Below are 24230 nucleotides of genomic sequence, written 5' to 3' on the forward strand. Positions count from 1 at the left end.
AAATACAGTCAAAATGTCTTATTTTCTTATGTTCGCCCATCATTACCATTTCGTTTCTTATAGCAAAATAAGAACCTTATGGAAGTAAGAGGAGCTATAAAAAAACCATGGAACTTCCTCTTTGGGATATTCTCGTTGTTCGGGAGAAGAACCATCACCCGCTAGATGCAAAAAGAACTCACGAATTGTACGGCTCGGAAGAAGTAAACTAGAAATAACCATAACACCAAGGCACAATTAATTTAGCATAAAAACATCTAGATATAAATCCTACAAAACGAACACCAGCCGCATACATAACTAAACTAAGAGCTTAACATTCTTATCCATACTAACTTATCGAATGTAAATCAATTAATATGTGACTGATTATCACAATTATAGAGTTTCAAGTTCTAACTAGAGTTGATTTATTAAAAAAACAAATCATAAAACAAAAGAAAACAAATAATCAACACTCTTGCACAAGTTTGAAAGAAACAATAGATGGGGACTTAAATTTCAAAGTAAAAATATTCAAATCGGTTTCCTGGTAACCCTAACTTTTAAGCCCTGCTTCATGTGAAGAATGATGGAGTTACTTGCTGGGGACACATGATGTCCTTCCACTAAATCAATATTGTAAGAGTTGATGATGGAAGCTGCAACTGCCTTCATTTGAGAGAATGCGATTTCTTTTCCTAAACAAGTCCTTGGTCCTGCATTAAATGCTAAGAATTTGTATGATGGTTCGTGTTTTATCTTCCCTCCTTCACTAATCCATCTCTCTGGCTTGAATTCTAAACAATCTTCTCCCCAAATTGATCTCATTCTCCCCATTGAATATAACGAAAACATAATTTTAGTATTCGGTTTGACTTTATGCCCACTCGGAAGAACATCTTCTCGAATAGGAGCTTTGTGCTGGAATGGAACTGGTGGGTATAGCCTTAATGATTCACATAAAGCTCCATGAAGATAAACTAGACCGTTTAGCTCTTTCGGTTCGAATATGGAACAGTTTTCGGGTATTTTTGCGTTGATTTCTTCTCTTATCTTGGATACTACTTGTGGATTCTTGAAAACAAGCCAGAAAAACCATGTTAGTGCAGAACTAGTCGTGTCTCTTCCAGCTATCAAGAAATTTATAATGACATCTCTTAGGAACTTATCGTCTAATTTTGCGCTGTTAATTTCGGCATTGTTGCTCATGTATGATGTTAGCAAATCAACGCCTTCTCCATCTTCGGGATCAAGCTGTTTCTTTAGTTGTTCTCGTTTTCTTGATATGCATTGGGTTGCTACGTCGTCAAGAACTTCCCAAGCTTTTTGCATTCTCCATTCTGGACCAAACCGCAGCCACCTTTGTAACTTCCACGAAAATTCAGGGAAGAAGTGCCGATAAAACATTGCTTCTTCAGCATCGTGTATGGCCTTGGAGAACTCTACATCTGGAAAGTCGATGGATAGGCATTTCGGATTATAGCCTGTCACCAATACGCATGTAATATCAAATGTAAACCTTTGAAACAAATCTTGTAAGTCGACGATAGATCCTCGATCAGCGACGTGCTCAAGAACTGGAGCAAGCCCTTTCTCCATCATATTTTGACATGTTTTCATTGAGAAGTGGTGAAATCGCGGGTGATGAATCAATGCTTGAGCAAGTTTCCTTTGGTTCTTCCATGAATCATCATTCGAATTGAAGATTCCATCGCCCATGATGCTGAATATCTTGGAGAATTCAGGCCCTTTCGGAAAATTTGTGAAATTGGAGCTCAATATATAGTGGATGTTTAATGGTTCCACTGTGCCTAAAAACTTAACACTGGAAAACCAAGGACCTTTGTACGAAAATGTGAGACCATTTTGCTCTAGAACTTGTGTGATCCTATCATGAGCTTGGTGGATGTTTGAGATTGTATCCGGCAGCATTCCGAGGATCGGCCAATTTATGGGTTGGCCCTTGGTACTCGAGAGAGAACGAAGAATGACAAAGATTATAACTGCTAGAAAGATTTCTGAAAGGCTTATTAAGGCCATTGTTGCATAATGCATTTTTTGTTGCAGCCGCACTCTATATACATATATAAGACATGAAAATTAGTCAAATGTAACTAATACTATCTTTGAAATTATATATATATATATATATATATATATATATAAGGAGATTTGGAAATACAACTACACCAACGTGCATAGCATACCACATCTTTATTCGATATTAAAAGATTTCATTTCTGAAATCTAGATTTTGCTAAACCACATCTTTTGGGAAATGAAACACGGCATGTTATCATAGAATGAAGGAAAAGATTTCATTTTTGAAATCTCGATTTTGCGAGTGTTACACCACTAATACAACCTGAAAATAATTGTATTTAATGATTATTTTAATTATCCTAAGTGGGAGACCAAGCGGTATGCGAGCTTTTAGTGGTTATGTTATGATATCCGCATTGGTGTATAGTTTGGCCAATTATTAGCATTCTAGCTCAAACTCACCCCATTTCACTTCTAAATATTTGTTTTAAATTTGTTGAACACCTAATTAAATGGGACTAATCGAGGAAATTAACTCGCATTAGTGTCACAAAGGATTAAATTGATAGAAATAAAGTTTGGTTTACTTAAACATATTTTTTTATAGATATAGAAATTCGTCCAAAATTAAATGAAAAAGTAGAATAATTTACCATAAAAAAGTAGAATAATTTTCTAAGAATATTCCAATAATATAGAATTATTATTAGTATTATTAGCATAATATTTTTAAAAATAGTTCATTTTTATTATTTATATAATAAAGTTTTAATAGTAGTATAATAAAAAAAACTGCTTATCAAATAAGTATAAAAATTAATAAAAAAACCATTGAGAAAAATTATTTTTTTTATCTATAAATTGGCCCAATTTTAATAAAAATTTATACCAACTGACTATTATTTTCATTCATTCAATAAATTAAACGTAGCCCTAAATAAATAAAAATTTATTGAAATTGATATATTTGGTTTAAAAAAAATCATCTATTGAAATATTATATACTATATATAATTAATTATTTTATTTTTCAATAAATTAATGAACTTATTTTCAAAAATATGTGATATTTTAAAATTTAACAATATTCTATTAATCTTTAGTTTAATATTAATTTATTTAAATACATAACTTAAAAAAAAAAAAACAAGTTCAAAATTTGCTTAAGATGTATCAAAATGGTCCTGTGGCAACCATGCATCACCTCTCTTTCCAGGCATGGTGATCCCATACTGCCATTAGTAGTCAAACACAACCACATGTATTATTCACATTGTAAATATCTCTTTTACGGATTAGTAAATGTAGAAGTATGTGAAGTAACCGATGATGATTTTTTACATTCAGATGACGAGCTACTAATCTGCTTTATAAAATTCAAATAAACTTGATTAACATACAAAAAAAACTATAGAAACTAAAACATATTTGTCGCAATCAGTCTATAAAAATTCTAATATTTATGATAAAAATTTAAGATATTGGATTAATCGGCATGCCTTAATATTTATTGACCAATTTTCGGGGTTTGTTGACCCTTTTGAACCAAAATCTAACCTGAGTGACTTTTAAGATCTTTTCACTCTTTCAGAGACTAAAAAATTTTTTTTTTGCCATTTTTTATAGCATTTTTTATTCAGTCTAAAAATTGAAAAATAAATACAAGATAAACAATAATTAGTGATTAATTCAGTGGCCAACCTAGCACCACAATAAACGGGTCAATTGACCACCTTAATATTTTACTGTTTAATAATTTATATTCAAACTAATATAAAGTTATGTATTTAATTATTTTTTACGAGTATATTATCCACCTTATTCATGTAATTTATATCTAATGGTAATTTAAAATTATAATCCGTAAAGTTTTTCCCCTTTCCAAAATGATTTAGACTTCGCCCCTATATGACGTCAACTCTTACTTTTCAGTTGACGCCATCCTCTGTATTCACATATTTTCGATCCCAGTCAATAATTTTTTGTTTTATTTCTGACCTTCTCAAGTTTTCAAATAGCACTCGATATAGGCCAATAAACTTGTATTAACCCAAAAACGCTTATTTTTTTTATAATCAAATCACGTTTCTCTCATATTGCCAGAAAATTGACAGACATCCACCAAACACCTTAAAGGTTCAAAAGTATTCTAACTTTACATGTTTAAACTGTTTTTTTAGTTATGTTTAAACTGTTATATATAATCAGTGGCGAAACTGGAACCACAATAAAAGGGTCAATTGACCACCTTTGATTATGTTTTATTAGTATATTACACGTCTTATCCTTATAATTATTTCTAATAAAAATTTAAATTTACAATATATAAAATTTTGTGCTCCTTGAAAATATTTTATGGCTTCACCCCTGTGTATATTGATACTTCGTATTGCATTAAATGTATGTCCAAATTCAATTTTAACATGATTAATAAGAAAATCATGTTATTTAGTTCAAAACATATAGAAATCTTAAAACTGACATGTAATATGTAACTAGTGGTTGTATATGGTAATTTCTAAAATCACCTCATATATACATCCGATTTAAATTTTATGCATGTAATTAGAATAAAATTATTTCACTTTATTATGTGTTAAAAACATCCATGGTTAGATAATTATTTAAAGAATACTTGTTTGCTACTTATCGTGCCAATCCGTATTAAATCATATGTTAGTTTATAATGTATTTCATGTTTATGTCATTTTGTATAATTTATTTCTGTCATTTATTTTTTAATATTTATTTGCTTTTTAATTTATTTGATTGGGATGATATTGTTATGGCATGTATAACATGAAATTATCTACTTGACGTATGTCTCTTAAATTAATAAAAGTAATAAATTAAGTAGAAGAATTAATTGTGTTCACAATTTCGGTATCTTTTTGTCTAATGCACGATGTCTTGTGTCTCCGTAAGCGAATAACTCACCAAGTATAAGAGTTAATTTTTAGCATTGTTAGATGGCGACTCTATTTTTTAGTTAAAACCATATGTTATCATGAGATTGACTGAACTAGGCACCCCACAATTCTCCCCGTTCCCACATATGTCTTTGATAGAGATGATAGTTCCAGAATAAGGAGGGATCACGTGCCGAAATAGCGGCAACAAGTTTCCACCACTCGTTCAATTTGCCATTTTCCTTTAAATTAATAAAAATTATATTTTCAAAATGTGATTGTAAGTTTATTAAGAAATCATTCTAATTTTTTGTAGATTGATTTATTTTTTCTGATAAATATTTTTGATCAATCAAATTTGATATATTAATTTTGATTAATTTTTTTTAAATAATTTTTAGATTATAAATTATAAAAATCAATATAATTAGTTACATTGTTATTGAACCCATTTCTATAGTGTTTTATATGAAAGGCTTACAAATAGACTTACACCCTACAGCGGTCCATAAAAAGAAAAAGCTCATGATACAAAACCGTGGAAGATGAAGAAAAATATGGACAAATGTGCAATTGTGTTACAATATTGATAAAGAACAATTTGTTGATTATGTTTCTTTTATTCCTAGTGAGAATTATGTTGATTCTGTTTATATGATTCATGTTGTCAATTCTGTTGACAATGATAATTATGTTATAAATACTAAGGATTCTTGTTTAATTGATTATGATTATACAAGCAATTTATGACATTTTAGAATAAGACACTTTGCTAATTCTAGATTAGAATGTATGAACATATTGATTCATCAATAATAGTTCATGTTAGTACTTATTGCAAAACATCTCATTTATCAAAACAAAAAAAAAATTCCTTTTTTAAAAAGTAACTCTACTGTTAATAAATGTCTTGATCTTATACACATAGATTTATGGGGACCAACTAGGATTAACTCTTTATATGGACATAGATAACAGTTGTTAAAAAATGAAAGTAGGTTTAAATAGTTATTTTTATTAAAAAAAAATCTAAAGTAAGACTGTTAATTCATGATTTTTTTATAGTTATATGGAAACTCAATTCGATATTAAAGTTAAATGCTTAAAATCTCATAATGGACATGAGTTCCATATGCGTGTTTTCTTTGGTAATGAAGGAGTTGTTCAACAAACAACTTTTGCGTACACTCCAAAACAAAATGTAGCGGTGGAGAGAAAACATCAATATATACCTAAAGTGACTAGTGTTGGACGGCACAGTGGAATAACGTTGTCGAAAATAAAATTAAGGACGGCATAAATAAAATATAAATGACACTCAAATTTTTTAACGTGGTTCACCCTTAATGTAGGATTATGTCTATGGGGCAAAGTCCGAATAATTCTTCCACTATCAAAATAGTAGGCTTACAAAGATAGTAATTTTACAGAGAGATCTCACAAAAATAATGACACTCAAGTGTTTTTCACACATCCGAATTATCTCACTATTTTTATCTCGCAATTCTCTCACCTCTCACCCTTTAAAGAAAACGTTTCCCTACCTTGTCTATTAGCCCGAAGCTAATAGCACTCATAAAAGTTTTTGTGAAAAATTGATGATGATGTAAGACCTTCATCACCTCCTTGCTATTTATAAGCAAGGAGGTGAGCAGCCTCCAAGAAAATTTGCTTGGAGGCTATGTTGCTTGCTTGGAGTAGCCTGCAAGCAATTTGTTTGGAGGTTACTCCAAGTAAAAGAGTTTATATTTTTTTTTAATATTAAACATGTGGGGCTTATGTTGGAGGGACCACCACAACAAATCTCCCCCTCCCGACTACATGGGAGGCACCACCATTCCTGCTGCTTGTCGACAATATTCAAACTTTTCCCTTGGAAGTGTTTTGGTTAACATGCCAGATCCATTTTCATTAGTATGGATCGTTTTTAGCTGTCACTGCTTCATCTCCAATACATCTCGAATCCAATGATATCTCACATCAATATGTTTTAGATCTTGAATGAAAGGAGGAATTCTTCCCGAGGTGAATGACGCTTTGACTATCACAAAACATCTCGTACTTTGACTGGTGGAAACCAAGTTCACTTAAGAACTTCTTCATCCATAACAACTCTTTACAAGCTTCAGTTGCTGCAATAAACTCTGCTTCTGTTGTTGAGAGCGCAACACATTTCTGTAGTCTCGATTTCCATAACACAGCTTCCCTTGCAAATGAAATCAGATAACTTGATGTAGACTTCCTCGAGTCAACATCGCCAGCCATATCTGCATATGTGTAGCCAACTAACATAGGTTATCCATCTCCAAAAGAAAGACACATTCTTGATGTACCTTGAAGGTATCTAAGAATCCATTTCACTGCAGCTCAATGTTCTTTTCTAGGATTTGAAAGGAACCGACTCACTACTCCAATTGAGTGAGCAATATCTGGTCGTGCACACACCATGGCATACATAAAACTCCTAACTTCTGAAGCGTATAAAACTCTTTCCATCTCCTCCTTCTCTTTCTCAGTAGAAGGGCACTGTTCAGAACTCAATATAAAATGATTAGAAAGGGGACAGCTAACCGCTTTAGCTTTATCCATGTTGAAAATTTAAAGTACTTTTTGAATGTACTTCTCCTGTGATAAACATAGTCTCTTGGAGCCTCTATCTCTGGTTATCTTCATGCCTAGAATTTGCCTTGCCGAGCCCAAATCTTTCATAGAAAAAGACTTCCTCAACTGCTTTTTCAAGTTGTTGATTCTTGAAATATTCTGGCCAACGATCAACATGTCATCCACATAGAGCAAAAGTATAATAAAATCATCATCAGAGAGTTTCTGCACGAACGCACAATGGTCTAAAGTAGTCTTCATGTAGCCTTGCTCCCCCATAACAGACTCAAACTTCTTGTACCATTGCGTATAATAAAATCATCTTTGATCAAAGGTAAAGGATTATAGCTCATCAATTTGAAGTTTGTGTGGTTTGACTTTGAGTTATATGGTTAGGTTTGAATTTGATTTTTCTTGAAATTGTAAGCTTTGGATTGTTGATGATTAAATTGATTTGAGAGGTGAGTTGTGAGTGTTGGTTGCTATTGATTTGAAGCAAAATTGGTCCCTAACTCCGAAAAGGATTCTGGCAAATGAACCTTGTTCCAGAGAGGAAAGGAATTCTGCCATTAATGGAAGAATTGCTGCCGGGATGAAGCAGAATTCTGTCATTGGCAGAAAACCGTCGTGAGCAGAGCTGGGCTCTACTCCGGCTGGACTGCAATGGCAGTCCATATGGGCTTCTTGGACAGTCCCTAAAGGTCATGGAAGACGATAGTCCGATCATAAATAATTAGCTTGACGATTTGGCGATTTTATTTAGAATTGAATAAAATAGTGTGACATTTTGCGATAGAATGTTACGTTAGCTAAACGTAGATTGTTTATGAATTAATAAGTTAATTTGGAATATAGGATTAATGGGATTAATAAAAGATGAATGGATATAGAGCGTTAGTTTATTTAATACGGAAAATCAAAAAACAATAAGAATGGAATATGCAATAGAAAGTTCGACAAACTAATGACGCACTAAAAAGTTAAAAGCGAGATTAATTGTTAAGTCGATTATTTGATAAGGAAATCAAATAAACGTTATGATAAACCTGAAAGCATATATGTGATAGAATAGTATTTCAACAAATTTATATAGCACGTATCGCTATTACACGCAAAAATTTGACGAGTCGCGTATACGATTAATTCTCTTATCTAAGTGTTTAGTTTAATCCTTACTCGAGCCTTATTGTTAATTGTCATAGATCCGGAAAGGCGGCGTAATACCTGGCAAGAATGTCAGGGAACTTGACGGATATCGAGAACAAAGTTTTTGGAAAATAGAAAGTAGTGAGTTTATAAATATCTTTGCGTTTGAAGTATTTAAAATGCATTTGTTTTACGCAAATTGTATATACAATTGCATAGCATTATTTCAAATGAAATGCCTTGTTTAAAATGCATACATCATAGGTTTAAAACCTGTATGAATCCGATGAAACGAGCATTGCTATTGAGCGACAATAGGAACTGTTTGATAACTAGTTAAGATCAAAGATTATACAAGCATCAGAAATGGGCAGATACCTTCTCAAGAACACGACATGCATAGGTTGAACTCAGTGGATGTATCTCGCGACCTATGTCCAGGGAGTTGAATTTGATGGAATTATCCCGGGACTTGCCTCATTTATTGGATATAAGATAATACTAGTTAACTCGATTGAATTATCCTGGGACCATACTATATGGTTATAGTTAACTCGGTGGAACTATCTCGACACTAAACCATCAGTAATAAGTATCATAAATTTGTTCAAGACCGCAGTGGATATGGGTTATGACAGTAAAAGCTGAGGTTTAGGGTTTCAATTAGAGTATTATATGTGGATGCAAATAAATGATTGTTTATAGCATTGTTTGAATGTTTTATGCAATACTCATTTGTAAACTTATGAAATCACTCAGTTTTAACTGACCCCGTTGATATAACAATTTTTTCAGGTAAATAGTCTTTTTAAGAAGTAACGGACTTCTATCCTTGTTCTGAAATCCATGTTTTGGGAAGTATGTACAGAGGAAGTTCCTGTCAGTAGTGTAGCAGCTAGTTAAAGTCCTAGTTTATATATATATACCTTTTGTCAAACGGTTATAAAAAGCTACAGCTTTACTCTAATGTAATCAAAAGTGAATGGTTTTAAAAAACTACGCTTAAACCTTTTTTGCTACGAAATAGGGCTATGCTAGATGAAATATCGCGACGTAAGACCCTAGTTTCTATAAATTGTTTTCCGAGAACAAGCGAAAGTTTGTATTCGCAACTCTTTAAATAGTTTTGTTTACGAAAGGGTTTTTATGTATACGTTTGGGTTATAGAGATCGATTGAAAAAAAAATTATTGCATTTTTAGGCTTTCTACGGGTTTCAAAACTACCATTCCCATTCTATAGCGCCAATCTCGGCCCGAGATTTCGGGTCGTGACAAACGTGGTATCAAAGCATTGCTCTGAATAAGATCGAAGTTGTTTGTACCTAGGATGGACATTGTCAGTAGGTTATGCTAAGAACTACTGCACCTATAGGACTCCAGTCATGTCATTGATAAGTCCTCATTGTTTTCTAAATTTTGAAATCTTCCTTATAGGATACGAGTTTGTTTTGAGTTTAGGGTTGCAATTTGCAACTAAGTGCATATGCGTATATGGTCAGTTTTGCACTTATAAGAATATTGATCATGACATTGTTTGCTTTGGTCAGGATGGCTGACCAAAGGCAAGTAAGAACACGTGCAACTATAACACGCGAAATGGCACAAAGAGAACAAGGAGCCGAATAGGCTCAAGATGAATCTTCTATCCAAGGAAGACTACCTGAACCGGTTGAAGTAGCCGGAAGAGGTAGAGGCTGTGGAAGAGGCCGAGGTAGAGGCAGAGGTCAAACTGCCAATGTACAAGAACCAGAGATGCCTGCCCTAGGAATGCCACAACCTGCGAATCCCGCACGTTTTAACATGGACTGGTTTTTGAATGGAGTTGTGGCTTTGCAAACCAATCAGGCAGTAAATCAGACTATGCGTAGAGAGCAGATGAAGCAACAACAACAACGCTTAGTCGGAAACGTTGATTGAGATATCGTTCTAGCTTAAGTGCGTATTAAACCAACAGATTTCAATGGCTTTGGAGATGCATTAGAATTCCTAGAGAAAGTAGAGCGTAATGTTAGACGTTTCCAAGCTGATAAGAGACACTCTATTATTCTGGAAAAAATGTCATTGAAAGGACCAGGAAAGGATTGGTTTCAGCGACTAATTCAGTTAAATATGGGTCAGATGACATGGGCTGAATTTGATTGCTATTCATGGAATCCATTTCGAATTTATTCCTTCAAACCATCTTAAATAATTTATATCTCATATAGCTTCCTTAAAAGTTGAGGGATCGACTGTAGTATCCCGTGAGTTTCCAGCATGTTTCGCCCAGGTTTCAGATAGCTTCCGATTATTTTCTAATTTCTTTCGTGTTAATTTTGTCTGTGTGTTTGTTTTTAATTGGCTTGATTTGATCATTTGGTTTTTGGGATAAGATTTTTAGTATTTTTGTGCATGGTGGGATGTGAGTGTTATCGGGTTTTATAATCTTTGTGTTATGGTTATCGTTCAAAGTTTAAAAAATTGATTTAAAGCTTAGGTTCTTTTTAAATTTTGGAAGATCGTCCAGTATTTTAGACGATTGTCTAGACCAGTCTGTATAAAACATTTGGAAAATCGTCTAATATTTTAGAAGATCGTCAGTTCTTTTTAAACTTTGGACGATCGTCAAGTGTTTTAGACGATTGTCTAAACCGGTGTGTATAAGAAGTTGAATTTTTTTTAAACTTAATTTATACTCAAACTTCATAACACCAACAATATACATTTTCTCTCCCAACTCAAATCTCTTACCCTAAGCCTAACCGTGGAGATTTTAAGATCAAATAACATGTTCAAACACCCTTTCCAAAAATTAACCAGAATTTGGCACATGCATTAATGATTTTTAAGGTTTTTCGACTTGAACTTTTCTTGAAGCTTGATTTTCGGGTTTTCAAGCTGATTTCCATATTTTTAGTCTTCAAGAGGTTATTAATTTGTCAATGGAGTTACTCTTTCAAGTTTTATGTTGAATTGGTGAATACTTGTCGAGTTTTTCATGATTTTATGTAACTTTTGAGTTAGAAAATGCTTATGATCTTTATGCTTTGATTCTTGATTTTTGAGTTTGATTTCTTTGGCATAGAATCAGTTCATATAGTCTATAATTTCTGGAAAATTCAAATGCATGTGGGTTTGATGGGCTAGATGATGTGATTTGATGTTTAAGCATGCCAAGTGCTGATTGTATGGTGATTTATGCTTTTAAGGTGAATTGTAATGATTTCTTTGAACATACAACATGATTAAAATTCATATTAAATCTGGAAATATGTTTTGATGGGTGGATTTGCATGTTTGGTCCTTGGTTCATATGTTTTTGGCATGATTAATTAATTAAGGGTGAAATTGCCATTGTTTGCAGGTCTGGAGGCCATTGTGGCATGTTTGGCTAAGTGTTGGTACGAATATGGTTGCTATAAATTATGTGAGGGATGATTATGCATGTTTGGCTTAGTTGGTATGTTTTGGTGTTTTTGGCAAAATTCAAGTTTAGGGACCGACTTGCAATTTTTGGCAATTTGAAGGGCTAAATGGTAATTTTGTCAAATTTGTAATTTTGTTGTCATAGGGGCTGTTTGTCATGTTAGTAAAGTTGGTTTGGTTGCTTGGAAATGATTTGGTTTGAATTGGTTTGGTTTTGGTCGATTTTTAAAGTATAGCACTAAAGTGCACTTTTTATAAAATTCAAGGTTTATTTTGTAATTTGACCAAATCTACATGTTTGCCTAAAGGGGATTTTTTAATAAAATATTTTATGAAAGAAAATGAAATTGATTTGAAATGTTTTTACTTTTAACTAAGCGTTTTGCCGATTTTTTATAATCGGTGAGTTTTTGGCATTTTTGCCATTTGACGATATGGGAACCATGAGGGCTGATTTGAAATAAGTTTTATGATGAGAAGTTTTAAAATAGTTTTGGATTTACCTTAGAGTCTAGAAGCGTCACGAATAAGTACTTTGTCGATTTTTACGAAAAATGAGGTTTTCGTGTTCTTAAGCCGAAATTGTTTTAACGTTAGAACTCGTTCTCAAAATGGAAGTGAGTTAGCATATTTCTAGAAGAACTAGAGTTTAACTATGTTTTGAAATGTTTTACCGTGTTAACAGGTTTTCTAGTTTCAGGCTTGGTAACAGGGTTTCAGCCGAAACAATTGTTTAAACACTATAGCAAGTTTTGAAGGTTTTAAAATTACGTTGTGATTTTAAAAGTGGTTTTTATCATTTTCGGAAAGATGCTTTTTGAGCCGGAGTGTGGTCGGGATTCGAAAATCCTTTAAATTTGGGAATATTTGAATTTTTCGATTTACATGTTTCTACTTGTTTGGGTGTAATCGAGTATTGCCTTACTTGTATTTTGTTTTAATGCGTTATGGCTTGATTCAGTGTTTGCCTTTTTGATATGGCTTGTGTTAGAATTCTAAAGTTAGGCGGGGTCTTTTCTGCGTGATTAGATATTAATGTTACCTCTTGTTCCTAGACCCGTTTGTATCGAGGGAGTCTGCGTCGGAGACGGTGTAATCTTGAGGAGTGTTCCAGTGACGGAGGCAGTTTTTGTGAGTTTTATTTATTACATTTATTTTACTAAGTAAATGTATTTTAGCATTGAAAGATTTTAATTATGATTTTCGAAACAGATTCCGAACGATCGTATGGAAAACATGGAACGTGCTACTTAATGGGCGTCATTAGGGCTGCGGGTGTACCAGTGCGAATCGTACTTAGGAATATGACCATACACATGTATTGAGGATGATAGATCAAAATCGATGGATTAAGTTTCCGGGCTATATGTTTAGCGATAATACTCGGTTGATTAATTCTCGGGCTATGTGCTAGTGAGTGTACTCGAGCTTCACAAGTTAGGATTAAGTGAGTCGGCGATTTACTTGGTGATTAATTTTTCGGGCTTCACGACTCCTTGGATTGTGGAATTGATTGAGGTTTAAGTGTTTGATAGGCGGAGCGTCTCGGTGGATTAATTTTTCGGGATCCACGACCACTTGGAATATCGATGGTATTATTGAATATCATGATATTAAGGTTTAAGGCTCCATTGTTTTCACTATTGATTTATATATGTATTATGGTTTTGTTTTTTAACTTAATAATTAGATTTAACTTATAGAACTCATTCAGTTTCGACTGACCTGGTTGTTGTTTCAAAATTTCAGGTTTTATCGAGTAGTTTGTGGACTTCCATTTTCTTTCGAAGGTTAAATTTTCAGGGAAAATAAGTCCAGTTGTTTTACTTCTTTTGTCCGCGGTAGTTGTTAGACGTTGAGTATATCTGTTGTATTTTCGTTAATTTGTTTCCGCACTCTATTTAAAATGATGAAAAGATTTCATGTTTTTCTCTATCTTGCATTTATTTACGTTATGTTGCGGTGAGATGAGACTTGGAGTATCGGGTTGCCTACGAGCATGCAATTGTGTGTTTTAGGTAACTAAATTGTTCGTCGTTTTCTGAGGCTTGCTACGAGTTCTGGAGCAACCACTAGTGTCGGATGCGATGCCGTGAAATCGGGTCGTGACATCAACACTTGATCTTTTACTCCATGACTAAACAACTCTTGCTTATCATGCGGAAAAACTATATCTTTCCGGTGGACGAGATACTCTACTTTTTTTCGTTATGTTATTTTAGATACATCTTATACTAACTCTGACTCCTATATATTGTGTTTGATCAATTTTTATTGATTCATTCTTTTGTTCGTCTTTAGATGACTTCTCCTCTAATTCTATATTCCTTTCTTAGTCTGCCTCTTGAATAAATGATTTATCAAGAAAGACTATCACCGAGAAAAACTAATTGGTTGTTGGGTTAGAATATAGATATAACATCCTAAATTGTCTTTACGATATCTAACATAACCTTTCCATGAATTATTTTAATTTCAAATTTATCGGATATCAGTTTCTTGATATGATCCGAACACCCTCAAATATTAACATCCTTAAGATTTGATTGCACACCATATCTCATAAAGTATCTATTTAGTTGGAATTAGAATTTCATTTACGGTAAGAACTGCATGACCCCAAACCTATATGGGAAAGTCAGTATATAACTCATTATTATCATATCATGTCCCACAATGTACGATCCCTCCTTCTCAGACGCATCATTCAACCATGGTGACCCGGAGGAGTAAGTTGAGAAACAATACCATATTCTTTTTAGAAACGTACCTAATTCAATAATCAAGTATTCTTCTCTTTTTGATCACATAGTAAAGTCTTAATACTTTTTCGAATTTGGTTTTGTACTTCATTATTGAAGTATTTGAACATTTCAAAATCTTCATGTTTGTTCTTCACAAGACAATCTTAGCCATATCGTGATAACACATCGATATAGGTAGTGAAGTATAAGTATTTATCATGTTGCGTTCTCTAAACGTACCACATACATCACTATGTATGATTTCTTAAACGTCTTTAGTTCTACCACTTTGTACTACAAAGGATGATCAAATCATTTTACCTTTAAGATACGACTCACAAGTTGGAAGCGATATAAAATCGTGATGGCTCAAGATTCCCATCTAATCTAACTTGTTAAATACGTCTTGTGCAATTTATTCTTGTCATGAGCGCCAAAGTAGTTTAGTGGTTTGGTATTAAGATACACTTATTTAATAATATACCAAAACTTTATAAAAAAATGGAAGCACAGAAATTCTATTAAACTGAATTAACCGATCTATTTTACTTAATTCAGTTAAGGTTTTTAATAGTTCGATTTGGTTCGGTCTACTAACTATGCGAGTATGTAATGAACTATACTAATGTATTACTGCTACGCAATTATGGAGAAACTGCAAGTTTAGGGTTTACTTAAGATCTAAGTCTCAGTTTAAAGGAGAATTTAATCAAACGATGAATAAAATACTTACGATTTTGAAGAATTTTCTTTTATTATAAATGGAAATTCAAGCATTGGCTGAAACACAAGCTAGCAGACAATGTTGTTGTGGTTAGGGTATGTAAAAATCGAACCAGACTAAATAACCAAATTGAATCGATTAATTTAATTGATTCAATGTGGAATTATAAGAAAAGAAAATTATTTTTCGGGTAGGTTTTTTATTTTTTTTCTCCTCACCACACTCAAAATCCAATAAAACTAGCAATCAGAATAATAACCCCCAAGCAAGATGCCATGCTCAAGTTGCTGACAAATGAAGCTCCGCCATTGCGAGGAGGAGCGGGCGCTGCCGGAGTGGAACCACCGGGAGCTGCCGGAGTAGAACCACCAGGAGCTGGTGTTGATCCACCACCACCCATCAACTTCAAAACTCCCATGGATTTCATGTGATCCGAACTCATTTCATGGCCAGCAGGATGTCCAATAGTCACAGCAGGGCCATTTTGCCATACTTGATTAACCTCGGCCGCCTTCTCTGGCACCTTAACAGAACCGAAAATCACCAAATTATCGCCATTGGACTCACCGCTCAGATCCCAAACCTCGAACGATAGCTTGGATTCCGTAATAGGTCCAGGAGATTTAATATTATAAGTTTTTACCACAACCGCGTCCTTATCGGATTTATACGCAAGTAGAGCCTGTGCACCGGCCATACCCGTCGCGGTTGGATTAATAGCCCATGCAACCCAACCATCAGGCTTCGGAGGCGCAGAAACATAACCAATTGAAAGTGATGAATTGGTTGCATTATACGTGTAATGCAAGTAAGAATCCAATACAGGAAGATCAATGCAATCTGTGAATTTTTTATCGCTCGTAAATTTCTGTGATGTACAAGTGGTGGCAGAGTATGATGGGGTGATGAGCAAAGCTGCACATAGCGTGAGAGTTATTATAATTCTAGCAGAAGCCATATTATAAACTCAGAATTTAGAAAACGAAATAAAAAATTATGATTGGATTATGATGATGAATGTGTCATTTTATAAAGAGAAGACAGAGGCGTGTGGTCAGCATGTGATATGCTGTCTGATGCAATGTTTACGGAGTTAACTTGTGGTCTAATTACTTCAACTCTTTGAAATCTGAATTGTTTTGTCTATTTTTGTATGTTAACTGGATCGGTGACTGCTTCAATCCCTATTTGAGGTAATAATAAGTTTCATTTTGATATCTATTGAGAATGTCTAAATAAAGCATGAGCGTGTGTTGGCCCTACGTGTTCTATCTTGGATATATTTTTATTTTTAAGTCAATTTTGAATCTTTCTACTTTCTAGTATGTGGTTCATCGTTTGTTACACCAGTTTAATTCACTACAGAATTTATTAAGAACTTCATTTTTTATATTTCATGTACTAATAGTTATGTTACATTCAACTCAAAAATACATGACGATAATCCCAAAGCGCAGATGAGTTGGTAAGGCGCTCTTCTGACTTAATTAAGATTGCGGGTTCGAACCGTACTCATGTATGCAGCCGTTAAAACATGAGGGCCAAAATTTGTCTGCTGTAAGGGACCTACACGGTTCGAGTGAGGATTAGTTTGAATGTGGAAGGTTTAATGGTGTCGTCTCATCGTTAAGACCCGTTCAGGAAACCTCATGCACTCTGTACCAAAAAGAAAATACATAACAATTCATTAAATACAAATTGTAATGTAAAATCTAGAAGGATTAACCCATTTTAAGATCTCTTAACTTTCCGTGTTTTGGTTATCTGGTCCCTGAACTTCACTTTACCTTTTATGATCCGTGAATTTTGATTTTTCGCTTTCTCAAATTCTTAAACTTTGATTTTTCGCTTCTCAAGTCCTCAAACAGGTACGGATCACTAAACATAAGTTGACTAATAGTTTAGGGGTTTATCTCTCTCCCAAAATTGTAAACGAACAAAAAGAATTGACAGAGGATCTGAGAAAATAAAAAACTAAAGTTCGGCGACCAGAAAGGACGAAAGTGAAGTTCAAAATTTACATTAAAATATATCATCTTTTAATTTTTTCGTAGAGGCAAAATTTATTTATATCCACAACTTTAACTATGTTGTTCAATTTATCGTTAACATTAATTTAAATTTGTTTGTCAAATTTACAAATTGTTGTAAATATATCCAACACTCAATTTAAATCTACTTTTGAAGCACTTAACCCTTTACTTATCTCGGTGTTCCCCTATGTAAAGGCAGACCTAAGATCTCTTATTTTGATAAACTTTTGGATTCGATGCGCGTTAGATTAGCGGGGTGGAAGGCTAAATGCCTCTCTCCGGGAGGTAAACTTATTCTGATTAAATTTGTCCTTTGTAGCCTTCCTATTTACTCTCTTTCTATTCTCCCTGTTCTTATGACTATTCTTAAGGAATTAGAGAGAATTATGGCTAACTTTCTTTGGAACTCTAGAGATATTGATCGTTTTCATTGGATTTCTTGGAGCAAGATTTGTAGACCTATTTCTGCCGGTGGCCTTAATATTTGTAGACTTCCTGATATGTTGGAATCTCTTTTGGCTAAGATGGCTTGGCGCTTTATTTCCTTGGACTCGCTTTGGTCTTCTTTCATGCGTGATATGTATGGTTCTGTTACCCATTACCATTCTGCATCTTTTTGATTACTAGTGGTTCAACCCTTTGGCGTAAGATTCATTCCAATATTGATGATATTCTTGTTAATTCTATCTGGAATATTGGTTGTGGGAATGTTTCTTTTTGGTTTGATAATTGGAATGGAGTTTGTCTTGCTCCCTTTGCTCCCTTAGATTTTGATCCTTCTTTATCTATTGCTGATGGCCTTTCTGATATGGTTGCATCCTTTAGGTGTTTTTTCCACTTCTTTCTTCAATTCTTGGAAATTCTGCCCTTCCTCGTCTTCTTCTTGTCAGTGGAATTCTAGAATTTGGAGTATTGACATTCCCACTAGAATTAGTTTTTTTTCTTTAGAAGCTCTGGTATAGAGGCATCCCCACTGATAATAGGATTTGTAATTTCAAGATTCATTTTCCTTCTCGTTGTCATTGTTGCACCACGCCTTCGGTTGAGTCCTTTGATCACCTCTTCTTTCATGGCCATCTTGCTTCTTTCATATGGCGCTATTTGGTCCGTATTCTTGATGATTACTCTTTTCCTCTCACAATCCCGCATTTGTATTTATCTTTGCTTTATGGTAGTTTGTATAACCAGTTCAACAAAGTCAAAATGCAGTTGATGTGTTGTGCCCTTTGGGAAATCTGGAAGCATAGATGTGCTAGCTTTCATTCTGGTAATTCTCTTTCTTCGCATTCCACTCTTAGAGCTGTTATTAGGTGGATCCCAGATTTTCAACTTTCTCCTAGATTTCCTCTCATCTTTCGGGCAGAAAATCCATTCTCTTCAGGCTCTTCAAATTGGTATTATTCCTATCCTCCCTAAGAGAGTGTCTTGGCACAGATGGTTGACTCCCTCAAGTAATCTCAAGATCAACTTTGATGGTTCGTTTATGCTTGGTCGTGGTGTAATAGGTGGTATTATTAGAGATTCGTGTGGTACATGTATTAGTTGTTTTGCAGGTCCAGTGAGTGCTAGCACCAATCTAGATGCAGAGTTAGGGGGTCTTTTGCAGTGTTTGACAGTTTTTTCGGACTATTGGCCAGTTGTCGCTCAAGTGGAGTCTGATTCCAAAATTCTGGTGGAATCTGTTAAAGGCTCGATTGCTGCCCCTTCGATTATTGATAGGATCTTGCCTCATATTCATTCCTTAATGGACTCTACGATTTTCACTCACATCTTTAGAAAGCAGAATATCACGGCAGACGCTCTTTCCAAGATTGGCCACTCTTTGGCTGTTATTACTTCTTTTGATGTTTTATATTTACCTAGTTCAGTTTCTACTTTTCTTTTGCAAGACTATCATGGTTATATGTTTCCTAGAACTAGTTGAGTGCGTTATGCTCTTTTTTTATAGCTTTCTTTTTTATGCTTTGAGAGAATTTTTTATTTATTTATTTGTATCTCTCTTGGCTTATGTAACTACGGCAATTCCCTCCGCCATAAGTTAGGCTTTTAATAAAATTATGTGGCGGTTTAAAAAAAAAACTTAAATAAAAGATCGATTATGTATTTATGACATCAAAAATTTATAAAAGAATTCGAAAAATAAGTTTTTTTATTAAGAGTTAGATATATATATTTGTCACAATGTATAAAATTGTGGTCCAGAATATTCAAGTAATTCTTTAGAGATATATATTTGACAAAATGATCAAAATTATGAAGATAATAAAGTATTTTGCCTTTCATAGATCACATTCCGTTCGAATTCTAAGGTATTTAAAAAATAGAAATATAAAGCATTAGGAAAAACTAGAAATCTTGCCAAATTAAACTATAGTTGCAGCAATATGAAGCATGTTACAATATATTCTAAATGAAAAAAAAATCAAGAACGAAGACGAATTATCAGAATGCAACAAAACCAGTAATCAAAGCAAAAAATGGTACGATGAAATCCGAATTCCACTTCCGAACAGTAGAAATAGATCCTGACTTGTCCTGAGATGGTCCAGGAGTAGAAGCAGCAGCAACAAGCTCCAACACGCCTTTAGAGTTCATATTAGCATCAGCCATTTCATGCTGCTCAGGAACACCACTATCACTCACAGCTGACCCAACCTGCCAAACCTGGTTCAACCTTTCCGCATTTTTAGGCACTTTTACCGTCGCGAATATCACTATGTTTCCTTCGTAAGACTCCGCGCCTATATCCCAAACATCGAACGAGAGCTTGGATTCCTGAGGCGGATCGTGGCTACTTATGTTGAAAGTCTTGACAATCAGTAAACCGTCATTCGATTTAAATGATAATAAAGCCTGCGAACCTATCATGCCCGTTGATGTCGGGTTGATTGCCCACGCCACCCATCCGTCGAGTTTGGCAGGAGGGGCGACGAAGGCGATAGAAAGCGATGAGTTGGCATTGTTGTAAGTGAAATGCAGGAAGGAATTGAGGACAGGAAGATCAGTGCAGTTTGCAAAGAGTTTGTTGCTTTTAAATTTTTGCTTATTACAAGTTAATGAAACTGATGGAGAGATTAGCAGAGCTGAAGATAATATAAGGGCAATGTATAGAGTTTTGAAGTTAATCAACGCCATTGTGTCTGAAGGAAAATGTAAGTGTATAAATTATATTCTCGTGGCCTTTTAATATAAATTAAATTGATTAAAAAAAAATGTATATAAGTAAATAACAGAAGGAATAGTGCTGAGAATACAAGAATCGTGATGATCTAGGGAAGGAAAATGAATTGAAATTAATTCAGGGAAATTGCCAAAAATGGTTCGATATTTCCAATTTATATTGCATGCTATAATTTCTAAGTTCGTGGGAATTAGTCTATTTTGTTTTTTCCTTTTTCTTGACATATAATGAATTAGCTTTCTTTCACATGCATGATACAGATTTATATTTCATCAGATTTTGGTGTAAACAAAACAAATTAATTGGATATTAAACTTTTCAAATCACTTGACTTTTCTCAAATTAAAGAAAGATCATTAAATAAATTTTTCTTATAAAATTATCGCTAAACTATAACTTTTGTTATAAAAATATTTCTATTGTCATAAAAAGCTAATTTTTTTATAAATTACAAAAAAATTATTGAATATACCCTTAATTAAAAAAAGATTACTGAATTATGTCTCTTTTATAATTTCGGCTTGCCACATAAGTAAAAATGTTGAATTTTAGCGTGAGAACGGTAGGTCTTATATGGATGAACCCTTTTGTAATAAAAGATTTAATTTAATGACTATTTTATAAAAAAAGGTTTGTTTAATAATTTATCTGCAATTTTAAAAAAGTATAATGAGTTACAGAATTTAATATCCCCGATTAATCAGTGAAGAAGGGTTCGAAATGGCAGAGGGATTCTTCCACTCCACCACTTATTGTTGCACTTCGACTCTAATTACAAATGACTTTATTATCCATTAGCAAGAAGTATTTATCTTTTATCTTCTAATATTTCACAATATCTTTAATAATTACTGCTCTAGCTAGTTTTATTGCAATTCTATTTATCCAAAATTCCTAATGTCCATATATTTACAGCAAGAAATTCATAAATTAAAAAAAAAAAAGCAACAATACATATGGAAAAAATAAATTTAAAAGAATTAAAATTAATTTCTTTTGAACTATTTAAAACGTTGTTATGATTTACGTATTTTATAACTATTTGTGATTTATAGAACAAAGGCTCACTTTACCCCTCAACTTGGCACAAAGTATTAAAATCGTCAAAGTTATATATAAATTACGAACAAAGGATCACGAAAGGTTTGACCTTTTTAATCATTTGGTCAAAGTTATATATAAATCACGAACAAAGGATCACTTTGCCCCCTCAACTTGGCACAAAGTATCAGTCATATTTCAATACTAAATAATTAATTAAAAACTACCCTAATTAGTCATATTTCAATACTAAATAATTATAGTTTAAACCTAATTAATTCAGGGGCCTTTTTAGACTTTTTTCAAAAAAAATTCAAATTTTTTTCTCAGTTTCAGGCGAGAAGGAACTCTCCTCGCCGGAAAAAGGAAGTTGCTGCTCCTGAGGAGCAGCAGCTGCGGTCTGTTTCTGAGAGAATAAACCCGCCGTCTGTTCTCTAATGAACAGACGAAGGGTCTGTTCTCTGAAGAAGAGACCCGCCGTCTGTTCGATCCGCCGTCTGTTCTTCAGAGAACAGTCGGCGGTCTGTTCTCTGAAGAACATACCTGGATCTGTCAGAGAACAGATCCGGTTTGTTCTCTAAAGAACAGACCTGGTCTGTTCTTGAAGAAGAACAGATACCCAGATCTGTTCTTCTTCAATAACAGACCCACGGGTCTGTTCTTGAGGACCCACGGGTCCATAAAAAAATTTAATTTTTTTTTAATTTTTTTGTTAAAAATTTAACAAAATTTAATGTTTTGATTAAAAAATTGATTTGGGGATTGATTTGTTATATATAAAAAATTTTGGGGTTAATTTGTTATATAAAATTTTAAATTAAAAGGATTAAATTGTTTTTGTTTTAAATTATTAGGAGTTAATTTAAAATGTTATGAAATAATTAGGATCATTTTAACCTCTTTACCATTTAAAACTACCTAGGATAAAAGAAACCCGGGGAGTGTATCTCACTCTCTTAAGTGGGAGTGGGGAGGGGGATTTTGTACCAAATTTAACAAGTTCAGGGTAAAAGTGATCCCGTTTTGCTAATTTGGACATTTTTGATACTTTGTGCCAAGTTGAGGGGGCAAAGTGATCCTTTGTTCGTGATTTATATATAACTTTGACCAAATGATTAAAAAGGTCAAACCTTTCATGAAAGATTCACAAAAGTCTTAATTTTTCAATTGTATCCAATTTGTCCTGAAACACATGATTTCGTTTCAATATGTCCAATTATTTAATTTTGCTCATGTGGCGCCTACGTGGCGCTGATCTGACATGGCACACATCAGTGCCACATAAGTAAAAGTGTGTAGTTGGACAAAATAACGAAATCATGCGTTTCAGAACATATTGGATAAAAATTGAAAGATTTTGACTTTCGTGAAACTTTCATGAAAGTTTTGGCCTTTTTTAGTCATTTGGCTTATAATAAAACATTCTAGAAATATTTATAAAAATTATAAGGTAATAATAAGTATTAATGAATATATACATGAACATATACATAAATTTTATATAATGAGGTCTCTCTCTCTCTGTGTGTGTATTATATATATATATATATATATATATATTATAGATTAAAATTAAGAAATATATGTATTTTTTTATGAATGATTTAGTATTAAAATAATATTTAGACTTTTCCTTTTATATTTTAAAACTATTAAATAATTACATTACTAATACTATTATATAAATTATAGGGATAATGTCAAAAAAAATAATGAACTTTACACGTTTTTTCATTTTAATCACGCAATTTAAATTTTTTTATGTTCATGCACGAACTATCACTTTTTCTCAAATTTGTGCATGGTGCTGAGGTGGCATTCATTCATTGGTGTATAATGACCTCCACCTCACTGAATTGCACCAATAGAACCATGACACCTCAGCACCATGCATGAATTTGAAAAAAAATAGCAGTTCGTGTATGAAAATGAGAAAATTTAAACTACATGATTAAAATGAAAAAACGTGTAGAGTTGGTGAATCTTTATGACATTAACCCTAAATTATAACTATAAGATATTAAATATCCATTCAACCATCTATCACTTTATTTCGTAAAGCACTCTTAATTAAAAATTCAATAAATATACACTCAACATTTATTAGTAATTAACAAATACTCTATACTCCATTTATTTGTATAAATATTTGTATAATATTCTAATATACATTTATATTTTAAATATTAAAAGAGTTTAATATAAATTTATTTTTTAATTTGAAATTTATACTTTTATTTTATCATTATTGATGTGTTAACTTTAGATTTTTGAAAGTAATATTTTTTTATTTTAATTTTTAAAAAATTAAATTAAGTTGTCTAATGTATAAATAAGATATATAGTTGATCTCTTAATTTTACATACTGAAATTTATAAAACGATCATACCAGAGTCACATCGAGTTAGTTTCCCTTAGG

At 33.1% G+C, this 24230-nt stretch overlaps 3 protein-coding genes across 3 annotated transcripts; all 3 read right to left on the minus strand.

The window, feature by feature from the left end:
- Window positions 1-336: 336 nt before the first annotated feature.
- Window positions 337-2069, minus strand: LOC126656389 (alkane hydroxylase MAH1-like). Its single transcript, XM_050350957.2, has one exon. The coding sequence runs from the start codon at window positions 2035-2037 to the stop codon at window positions 517-519; it is 1521 nt and encodes a 506-aa protein (XP_050206914.1). The 5' UTR covers window positions 2038-2069; the 3' UTR covers window positions 337-516.
- Window positions 2070-15560: 13491 nt separating this feature from the next.
- LOC126656238 (auxin-induced in root cultures protein 12-like) lies at window positions 15561-16561 on the minus strand. Its single transcript, XM_050350751.2, has one exon. It carries the CDS (start codon window positions 16511-16513, stop codon window positions 15779-15781), a length of 735 nt encoding a protein of 244 aa, XP_050206708.1. The 5' UTR covers window positions 16514-16561; the 3' UTR covers window positions 15561-15778.
- Window positions 16562-20030: 3469 nt separating this feature from the next.
- Window positions 20031-20723, minus strand: LOC126657073 (auxin-induced in root cultures protein 12-like). The gene has a single exon (XM_050351696.1). It carries the CDS (start codon window positions 20721-20723, stop codon window positions 20031-20033), a length of 693 nt encoding a protein of 230 aa, XP_050207653.1.
- Between the last annotated feature and the right edge of the window lie 3507 nt (window positions 20724-24230).

This window comes from Mercurialis annua, linkage group LG7 (genome assembly GCF_937616625.2).
Source record: "Mercurialis annua linkage group LG7, ddMerAnnu1.2, whole genome shotgun sequence".
NCBI lineage: Eukaryota > Viridiplantae > Streptophyta > Magnoliopsida > Malpighiales > Euphorbiaceae > Mercurialis > Mercurialis annua.

Coding starts and splice junctions, on each gene's coding strand:
- LOC126657073 (XM_050351696.1), bottom strand. CDS start 20,723: ATGGCGTTGATTAACTTCAAAACTCTATACATTGCCCTTATATTATCT.
- LOC126656238 (XM_050350751.2), bottom strand. CDS start 16,513: ATGGCTTCTGCTAGAATTATAATAACTCTCACGCTATGTGCAGCTTTG.
- LOC126656389 (XM_050350957.2), bottom strand. CDS start 2,037: ATGCATTATGCAACAATGGCCTTAATAAGCCTTTCAGAAATCTTTCTA.